At 37.2% G+C, this 11166-nt stretch overlaps 1 protein-coding gene across 1 annotated transcript; it reads left to right on the top strand.

Moving 5' to 3' along the window:
• Nucleotides 1–6110: 6110 nt before the first annotated feature.
• On the top strand, nt 6111–6394 carry LOC118830666 (small ubiquitin-related modifier 2-like). The gene is made up of 2 exons (XM_036737566.1): nt 6111–6264; nt 6318–6394. Exons 1-2 carry the CDS (start codon nt 6111–6113, stop codon nt 6392–6394), a joined length of 231 nt encoding a protein of 76 aa, XP_036593461.1.
• Nucleotides 6395–11166: the final 4772 nt, after the last annotated feature.

Genomic DNA, 11166 nt, shown 5'->3' on the forward strand with positions numbered 1-11166 from the left:
CCACCCCGCTGGGGCTCAGGATCTTCTGCTGTTCTGGTGAGGTGGGGCTTCCTGGTACAACTCTGGTCCTGCCCAGGACCCCTTTAGCTACCACAGGAGGAACGCTTCCTTTCTATCTCCCTAGCCTACTGAGCTAAAATACTGCTCTTAGAGATATGGATGAATATCTCCAAAAACATAAATTGCCCAGGCTAACAGAGAAGGAAGTGAAATTTCTTAATAACCCCATATCAGAAAAAGAAATTGAGCATGCCATCAATGAACTCCCTAGCAAAAAATCTCCAGGGCCAGATGGTTTTACATGTGAATTCTATCAAACATTTAAAGAACAACTAATTCCAATACTTTGTAGACTATTTGGGAAAATAGGTGAAGAAGGAATCCTACCAAATTCTTTTTATGACACAAATATGGTACTAATACCCAAACCAGGTAGAGTTAAAACAGAGAAAGAAAATTATAGACCAATTTCTCTAATGACTATTGATGCCAAAATTTAAAATAAAATATTAGCAAAAAGATTGCAGCAACTCATTACAAGAATAATACTCTATGACCAGGTAGGATTTATTCCAGGAATGCAAGGCTGGTTCAATATTAGGAAAACTATTAGCATAATTGACCATATCAACAACAAAACTAGCAGAAACCATATGATCATCTCAATAGACGCAGAAAAAGCCTTTGACAAAGTACAACACCCATTCCTATTAAAAACACTAGAAAGCATAGGAATAAGTGGAACCTTCCTCAAAATTATCAATAGCATCTACCTAAAACCATGGACAAGCATTATTTATACTGGGGATAAACTAGATGCATTCCCAATAAGATCAGGGGTGAAACAAGGATGTCCATTATCACCCCTATTATTCAATTTGGTACTAGCAACATTAGCTGTAGCAATAAGAGAAGAAAAAGAAATTGAAGGAATTAGAATAGGAAAAGAAGAAACTAAATTATCACTTTTTGCAGATGATATAATGATTTATCTAGAGAATCCTAGAGAATCAAGTAAAAAACTACTTGAAATAATAAACAACTTTAGCAAAGTCGCAGGATATAAAATAAAGCCACATAAATCCTCAGCATTCCTATACATTACTGACAAAGCCCAACAGCAAGAGATAGAAAGAGAAATTCCATTCAAAGTTACTGAAGGCACTATAAAATATTTGGGAGTCTATTTGCCAAGACAAACCCAGGGCCTATATGAACATAACTATGAAACACTTTTCACGCAAATAAAATCAGATCTAAATAAATGGAAAAATATCAGTTGCTCATGGTTAGGCCGAGCTAATATAATAAAAATGACAATTTTACCTAAATTAATCTATCTATTCAGTGCCATACCAATCGAACTACCAAAAAATTTTTTACTGAGCTGGACAAAATAATAACCATATTCATCTGGAAAAACAAGAGGTCTAGAATATCTAGGATATTAATGAAAAGACATGCTAGAGAAGGTGGCTTAGCCACACCAGATATTAAACTGTACTACACAGCAGCAGTCATGAAAACTGCCTGGTACTGGTTAAGAAACAGGGGTGTGGATCAGTGGAATAGGATAGGTACACAAGTAGGTGAAATCAACAAGTTTAGCAATCTACTCTTTGATAAACCCAAAGAGGCCAGCTTCTGGGCTAATAATTCACTATTTCACAAAAACTGTTGGGAAAATTGGAAAATGGTAGGGCAAAAACTGGGCATAGACCAATATCTTACACCATATACCAAAATAAAGTCAAAATGGGTTCATGATTTAGGAGTAAAAGCTGATACTATAAGTAATTTGGGAAAGCAAGGAATAGTTTACCTATCAGATTTGTGGAAAAGTAAAGAATTCATGACCCAAAAAGAGATAGAGAGCATTACAAAATGCAAAATGGATAATTTTGATTATGTCAAATTGAAATGTTTTTGTACAAAAAAAGCCAATGCAACAAGAATTAGGAGGGAAGCAGAAAATTGGAAGAAAATCTTTGCAACTAGTATCTCGATAAAGGCCTCATTTCTAAAATATACAGGGAGCTGAGCCAAATATATAGGAATACAAGCCATTCCCCAATTGAGAAATGGTCAAAGGATATGAACAGGCAGTTTTCAGAGGAAGAAATTAAAGCTATCTATAGGCATACGAAAAAATGCTCTGGATCACTACTGATTAGAGAAATGCAAATCAAAACAACTCTTAGATACCACATCTCTCCTGTCAGATTGGCTAAAATAACAAAACAGGAAAATGATAAATGCTGGAAAGGATGTGGGGAAATTGGAACATTGTTGCATTGCTGGTGGAGTTGTGAGCTGATCCAGCCATTTTGGAGAGCAGTTTGGAACTATGCCCAAAGGGCTATAGAAATGTTCTTACCCTTTGACCCAGCAATACCACTTCTAGGGTTGTATCCCAAAGAAATCACACAAGCGGGAAAAGGACCCATATGTACAAAAATATTTATAGCAGCTCTCTTTGTGGTAGCCAAGAATTGGAAATCAAAGGGATGCCCATCAATTGGGGAATGGCTGAACAAGCTGTGTTATACGAAGGTGATGGAATACTATTGTGCTATATGAACACAATTACAAACCATTCTTCACACAAATGAAGTCAAAGCTAAATAATTGGAAAAAAATATCAGCTGCTCAAGGGTAGGTTAAGCTAATGTACTAAAAATGACCATCCATCCTAAATTAATTTACTTTTTCATTGCCATAGCAATCAAAATACCAAAAATTCTTTAATCTAGCTATATGAATATAGTAGTAAGACAAGATTTATGATCTCAGAGAGGACCATGGGCATGCTTGAATGGTTCAGAATCTCAAAGTATAAGGAATCCTCTACATAGAAGGCAGAGGAAGTATAACATGTATTTAGACTCAGGAGGATCAGATTCAAAGACTAATGCCCCTAATTTGATATTGTGGCAATAATACTCCAAAACCGATAAGCCCACTTCACTGTAGTAACAAGGAATATGTAATAAAATGTTATCCAAAGAACCAAGCAATACTGTAGCTTCACTTCTATTCTAGGGCCTTCCTACAAAAAGATCACTCACAAATTCTAACTCTCCACTTCAGCACTCTCTTGCAGCTCTGTTGACTCTTTGTTTTCTGATCTCCCCAACTCTCTCTTTTTTAGCACTCTCCACTCTGCACTCTTGATGCTGGTTCGCCACTTCTGAATCCTGCTGCTCTCCTCTCTGCTGCTCCCAGTTCTGCTCCGCTGTTCCCAGTTCTGGGTTTTCTTTTTATGCTGTCCTAGCTGTCATCTGATTGACTAGAACTCAGTGTATGTACCATTGGCTCTGTTCTTAGCAACTGCCCTTAGGGCCCTGAGGGCTTCATCCCCACATCTACTTATCACCAAGTAAGTACGGGGTTGGGGCCTACTTATGAACAAAAATATAATCAGGCCTTCCCACCTAGGTCCACCTGAGCCTTATTGAGTGGGTGGGGAAGATCTTTGATCAGATTAATTCTACAATAAAATAACAACAAAATTCATCTGGAAGAACAAAAGATCCAGAATAGCAAGGGAATTAATGAAAAGGAATGTAAGGAAATGTGACCTTGCCATCCGAGAACTAAAAGTAGCAATCATCAAAATTACTTGATGCAGGCTAAGCAATTGAGTGGTGGATCTGTGGAAACGGTAAGATACAGAAGCCACAGTAATCAATGACTATGGTAACCCACTGTTTGACAATCCAAACAAAATCCAAACAAAAATTACTTGGAAAACAGGAAAATGGTATGACAGAAACTAGGCATGGAACACACCTTACACCATATACCAAGATAAAGTCAAAATGGGTACACCATTTAAATGTAAAGTCTGATACTATAAGCAATCTAGGAGAGCAAGGAATAGCTTACCTTTCAGATTTATGGACAAGGGAAGAATTATTTATTTATTTACAAAAGCTAGGGAACACTATGAAATGAAAAATAGATGATTTTGATTACATTAAATTGAAAAGTTTTTACATGAACAAAGAAAATGAAACCAAGATTAGAAGAGAAGCAGAAAGCTGGAAAACAATTTTTACAGCAAATATCTCTGATAAATGCCTCATTTCTACAATATGTAGACAAGTAAGTCAAATTTATAGAAATATAAATCAGTCCCCAATTGGGCAATGGTCAAGGGTTATGAAGAGTCAGTTTTCAGATGAAGAAATTAAAGCTACCTATAGTAATATAAAAATATTCTAAATCACTATTAATTAGAGATATGCTATTTAAAACAACTCTGGGGTTCCACATCATACCTATTGGCTAACATGACAAAATAGGAAAATGATAAATGCTGGAGAAAATGTGGGAAAATTGGAATACTGATGCATTGTTGAGGGATTTGTGAAGTGATCAAACCATTCTGCAGGGCAATGTGGAACTATGGCCAAAGGGCTATAAAACTCTGACTCCACAATATCACTTCTGGGACTGTATACCGAAGAAATCATAAAATTTGAAAAAACACCCATGTGAACAAAAATATCTATAGCAACTCTTTTTGTGGTGGCAAAGAATTGGAAATTGAGGGGTTACCCATTAATTGGGGAAGTGGATGAACAAGTTGTGGTATATGAATGCAATGGAATTCAATAGTATTCCTAGCTCCATAAGAAATGATGAACAGGCTGACTTCTGAAAAACATGGAAAGACTTATAAGAACTGATGCTGAGTGAAGTGAGCAGAACCAGGATAACATTGTACACAGTAACAGCCACATTGTGTGATGACTTTGATAGACTTTGCTCTGGTAATGCAAGGATCTAAGACAGCTCCAAAAGAATTAAGATGGAAAATGCTATCCACATCCCAAGAAAGAACTATGGAGTCTGAATGCAAATCAAAGCATACTATTTGCTCTCCATTTTTGTTTGTTTCTTCTTTCTCGTGGTTCCTCCCTTTGGTTCAATTTATTCTTTACAACATGACTAATCTGAAAATGTGTTTAATATGAAAGTATGTTTAGAGCCTATGTCAGAGCACACACCATTTTGGAGAGGGACAGGGAGAAAATTTAAAACTCAACTAAAAATCTTATGGAAGCAAATGTTGAAAACTAAAAATGAATGAATTGATTTTAAATAAATAAAAAAAATTAATTATACTAAAAGTTATTGTTTTTGGTAGTTCACTGCTTGCCTTTCTAAATCTAAGAATATTTTTTTTTGCTTCAGACTTATTTGTTAAATAGTTCATTCATATTCTAGAGTGGGTTCTCTAAAGAGATTTACACATTTGATTACTTTTAGAACAGTCTCTATTTTTAGAAAAACAATATATTTCATGTCGGGATCTTTGAAATGAATATGGATTTAATACTCATAAGAGATTCAAGAACAGGTCCGCAGATCTCTTTTGTGTTTCACAAGAGGATTCCTCGAAAGAGGAATTTTCTTTCCCCTTTCACTTCTTACTTACTATAGGGCAAATTGAGTATGTTATTCCTTCTGAGCCAAATATGATGAGAGTAAGGTTCAGATAAGGATAATCTCCCTCCCTTCTTTCCCTCAACTGTAATAGGTCTTTTTTCCTTTTCATGTGATGTAATTTACCCTTCTCTGCCCCTCCTTCCCTCTTCTCTCAGTACAATCCCTTTACAACACTTAATTAGATTTTTTTATTATCACATCAAAGTCAACTTATACTTATGCCCTGTAGCTATGTATATTCTCTCTAAATGTCATAATAAAGATACAATTCTCGAGGATTACATGTATCATTTTCCCATGTAAGAATATAAACACCTTGCCCTTATTAAATAATAAGTTGGTTTTCCTTTTTTCTTTCCTATTTACCTTTTTACATCTCTCTTAAGTCTTGTATTTGAAGATCAAATATTCTGTTGAGCTCTGGTCTTATGATCAGAAAGGTTTAGCTCCTCTTCCTCCTCCTCTTCTTCCTCCTCCTCCATTTTCTTCTCCTCCTCTTCCTCACCATCATCACCATCATCTTCTTCCTCCTTCTTCTCCTCCTGCTCCTGCTCCTGCCGCTGCTGCTTCTCCCCCCCTCCCCGTTCCCTTGGAGCGGACGATCCTGGTGCCTCTTTTGTGTAGCCGCGGCTGAGGAGACCGCGGGACTCGCCATGGCAGACGAAAAGCCGAAGGAAGGAGTCAAGACTGAAAACAACGACCACATTAATTTGAAGGTGGCAGGGCAAGATGGTTCAGTGGTGCAATTTAAGATTAAGAGGCACACACCACTTAGTAAACTAATGAAATCCTATTGTGAACTACAGGGTTTGTGAATGAGGCAGATCAGATTCCGATTTGATGGGCAACCAATGAAACAGACACACCTGCACAGTTGGATATGGAGGATGAAGACACAATTGATGTATTCCAGCAGCAGACAGGCGGTGCTTTCTAAAAAGAATCTAAAGCTCTTCTCCAGAACTGTGCTCCCAAGGAAAACAATACATTCACAATTAGAAACCAAGATTTGGTTCATCCACATTCTTACTACTGCAGTATAGTTTTCTCTCTTCTTTGATTCCCTTCCCCCGTTCCTTTATTGTACATAAAGTAACTGGTGTATGTGCACAGGCATAATCCGGGTTTTTTTTTTTAACTAAATGGCCGATGGTATGTTTTGATCAACATCAAATGGCTATGGGGAGGGGAAAAAACAAACTGGTTCTGTGAAAATATCCCTTTTCTCCGTTAGTGGCATGCTCATTCAACTTTCATCTTTATATTCCAGTAAGTTATTTTGCTCTCACTGTTTAACAACAACAACAAAAAACCCACAAAAAATCCTTGCATATATTGTTTGATTGGATAATTTCAATGTTTTTCTTTTATCATTGTAAAACCAAGGACGATTTGATAACTTTTTTGTATGTAGCTGTTACATGTAGGGCAATCTCTGTCTCTCAGTAGGGATAAATTAGTATAAAGAAATTGATCCTAGATAGTTTTCCCTTCAAGTCAAACATCTTGTTGTTTAAATAAACTTCTTGTTTAAAATAAAAAAAAGAAAGGTTTGGAAGTGTAGTATTTCACTGAGTGTCTTCCTCCTCTCTTGAGAGATTATCCTGAATTTCACAGGGTGATTGTTTCTTGGTTGTAATGCAAGTCCTTTACCTTACAGAATGGCATATCCCAAGCCATCTCATCTTTTAATGTAGAAGCTGCAAGGTCCTCTGGGATCCTGACTGTGGTTCCTTGATGTTTAAATTGGATCTTTCTGATGGCTTACAGTATTTTCTCTTTGATCTGATCATTTTGGAACTTGGCTACAATATTTATTTTCAACTTAGAATTTCTTTCAGAAGTTGATCAGTGAATTCTTTCAATGACTATTTTGCCCTCTGGTTCTAGATCATGGGGTAGTTTCCTCGATGATTTCTTTCTTTTTCTTTTGATGTATGTTAACTTATTAATTTTAGTTTTTGTCATTCATTTCCACAAGTCGTTGAGTGACAAATTTTCTCCCCATCTTTCCCCTCCCCCCACCCCAAGGTGACATGCATGCTGATTATCCCTTCCTCCAGTCTTCCCTCCCTTCTGTCACCCCATGCCCCCACTTATCCCCTTCCCCATTACTTTCTTGTAGGGAAAGAGAGATTTTATATCCCATTGCCTAAATAACTTATTTCCCAGCTGCATATAGAAACAAATTTTAACATTTGCTTTTAAGAACTTGAGTTCCACATTCTTTCCTTTCTTCCCTCCCCCCATATCCTCATTGAGAAGGCAAGCAATTTAATATAGGTTAAAGGTGTGTAGTTATGCAAAACACTTTCATAGTAGTCATATTGTGAAAGACTAATTATATTTTGCTACATCCTATCCCGCCCCATATTTATTCTATTTTCTTTTTTGACACTGTCCCTTTTCAAAAGTGTTTGCTTCTGACTATCCACTCTCCTAATCTGCATTCCTGTCTATCATTCCCCTCCCTTATCCCCTTTCCTCCTTCTTTCCTGTAGTGTAAGATGCCATATTAAGTGTGTATGTTATTCCCTTATTAAATCAAATTCAGTGAGAGTAGGGTTGCCTCATTCCCCTTCACTTTTCCCCTCTTCACTTCCATTGTAACAACACCTTCTTGCCTCTTTTAGGTGAGATAATTTATCCCCTTCTATCTCTCCCTTTCTCCTCCCAATATATTCCTCTCTAGCCTTTAATTTTGTCTTTTACATATCATCACTTCATATTCAACTCACCCTGTGCAACCCTCTGTGTGTGTATATATGTATGTATGCACGCATGTATGCATATATATGTGCATGTGTGTATATATGTGTATATATGTATATGTGTCTGTGTATATGTATGTGCATACACACATATACACATATATGTATGTGGGTATATATGTATATGCCTATATGTATATGTGTGTATATACGTGTGTGTAATGTGTATGTGTATATATATGCATATATATGTTTATGTATATGTCTATGCACATATGTATTATGCATATACACATATACATATATATATACATGTGTGTATATACATATGCGTATGTATGTATGTATACACATTGCTTTCAACTACCCTAATAGTGAGAAAGGACTCATGAGTTATAAATATCCTCTTTCCATGAGCGAATGTAAGCAACCTGATTTCCATAAGTCAAGTATGATTTCTCTTTCCTGTTTACCTTTTCATGCTTCTCTTCAGTCTTATATTTGAAATCCAAATTTTCTATTCTGCTCTGGTCTTTTCATCAAGAAATGCTTGAAAGTCCTCTGTTTCATAGAATGTCCATTTTTTTCCCCTGAAGGATTGTACTCATTTTTCCTGTATACGTGATTCTTGGTTTTAATCTTGGCTCCTTTGGCCTCTGGAATATCATATTCCAAACATTTCAGTCCCTTAATATAGAAGCTGCTGAATCTTGGGTTATCCCTGATGGTGTTTCCACAACACTCCAATTGTTTCTTTCTGGCTCCTTGCAATATTTTCTCCTTGTCCTGGGAACTCTGGAACTTGGGTAGAATATTCCTAGGAGTTTTACTTTGGGGATCCTTTACAAGAGGAAACTGGTAGATTTTTTTTTTCAATTTCTATTTTTCCTTCTGTGTCTAGCGTATCACAACAGTTTTCCTTGATTATTTCTTGAAATATAATGTCTAGGCTCTTTTTTTTGATCATAGCTTTCAGATAGCTTCCATAATGCCTGAACTATATCTTTAAGTTTAAGAATTAAACTCCCCCTTTTCCCTCCTGCTTAAACTTGCACATACACCACATATATTCACATCCTGCATACTCATAGGGTGAATACCACCTGTAGCTGCTGTCTGCTAGTTTGAGGTTAAGGTGTTAGATTAAGAATACTCTGAGCTTTTTTACTCTGTTTGCTCATTTTTCTAGCCAATTACCTGACTTTTGATCTCCTCTCAAGGGAAGATTCTGCTTCCAGAGTGGGGAGTACTATAGTTAGGTGGGCTTATTGATTTTGGAATGTTATTGCCAAAATACTGAATTTGGGGCACTGGTCCTTGAGCATGATCCTTTGGAGTCCAAATAAATGTTATTTTTCCTCTGCCTTCTACCTAAGAAATTTATTATACTTTGTGATTCTGAACCATTCCGGCATGCTCATGGTCCTCTCTGAGGTTATTAATTTTGCCTTACTGTATTAGGAGGGCAGAGTTTATAATCTCAAAGAGGATCATAAACATGTCTGAAAGGTTCGGAACCGCCGGATATAAGAAACTCTCAAAGTAGAAGGCAGAAGAATCAAAACATATATTTAGGCTCCACAGTAACCAACCCATGAACCAGCAACCCCATTTTGATATATTGATCAAAAGCTTCCAGGCCCAATAAGTACACCTTGAAAGAGTAACCAGGAAGCTACAGAGAAGCATGATTGCGTAAAGCAAAATCATGCTTCCCCCTCTATGGTAAAAAGATTACCCACTGGCCTGAAGTCCTTGTTCAGCTTCCTCCTGTAGGTCAGCTCTGTCACTGGCAGCTCCTGCTTCGGCTGTGGCTGTGGCTGTGGCTGTGGCTGTAGCTATAGCAGCCTCTGGCTCCAACGGGAGCTGCTTTTAACCATCTGGCTTCTGCGGGGGTGTAAGGTACGCCGGGGAAAGCACAGGTTCTTTCAATCTGCTTAAGCAAGGTGAAGGGGTTGACCGCGAAAGCACAGGTTCTTTCCATCAGCTTAAGCAAGGTGAAGGGGTTGACCGGGAAAGCACAGGTTCTTTCCATCAGCTTAAGCAAGGGAAGCAAGGTGAAGGGGCCGACAAGCTTACTCCAGTCCAACATACAAACAGTATTCAGTTCAGGGGAAAAAGCCAAACTAGTCAAGGGCACTTGTTGACTAAGTGCTAAGGAGCCCATTTTTGGTTGCCAACACACTTACTCATATATCTGGCAATGAGGATTGGATCACAATCTATAAAATCTCTGTTTAGAAGCAGAAGGACTTCAGAAGAAGAAATGAATATCCCAGGATGGGAGGATTCATCTTATTCCACCCTAGCAAAGGAATGGGCTAAAGGAACTGGACTCTGTGAAAACTGGGAACTAAGGCTTCAGAGAGGAAAGATGTTTGCAAGAGATTAAAATTGAGCCAGGGGAAGAATAGCTGTCATCACAAGTCAGTTGCTTTTTTCCAATGAAGTATTTTACATTTTCTTCCATTTTTTCATTCTTTTGACTGTGTTTGACTGATTCTTCATGTCTCATATAGATATCATTCGCTTCTGCTTCCCCAATTCCAATTTTTGACAAATGTTTTTTTTTTCAGGTAGTTTTTGTACATCTTTTTCCATTTTGCCCATTTTACTTTTTAAGGAGTTCTCTTCAGTCAGTTTTTGTGTCCCCTATTCCATTTGGCCAATCCTACTTTTTAAATTTTGTGTTTGTCAGTGTGCTTTTTTACCCCTGATTTGGCCAAGTGTATTTTTAAAGACTTGTTTTCTACAGTCATTTTTTGTCCTTCCTTTTCCAAGTTGTTGACTCTTTCTTGCATACCTCTCATTTCTTTCCCCAATTTTATTTCTACCTCTCTTATTTGACTTCTAAAATTCTTGTTGTTCTCTTCCAATAAGGCTTTTTGGGCTTGATAACAGTTCATATTCCCCTTAGAGGTTAGGTATATTGACAATGTTGTCCTCTTCTGAATTTGTGTTTTACCTTTCCTCTTCCCCAGAGAAAGAATTTATGGTC

The sequence above is a fragment of the Trichosurus vulpecula genome, chromosome 9, assembly GCF_011100635.1.
Source record: "Trichosurus vulpecula isolate mTriVul1 chromosome 9, mTriVul1.pri, whole genome shotgun sequence".
NCBI lineage: Eukaryota > Metazoa > Chordata > Mammalia > Diprotodontia > Phalangeridae > Trichosurus > Trichosurus vulpecula.

Coding starts and splice junctions, on each gene's coding strand:
- LOC118830666 (XM_036737566.1), top strand. CDS start 6,111: ATGGCAGACGAAAAGCCGAAGGAAGGAGTCAAGACTGAAAACAACGAC. Junction 6,265..6,317: donor ATCCTATTGTGAACTACAGG/GTTTGTGAATGA, acceptor CCAATGAAACAG/ACACACCTGCACAGTTGGAT.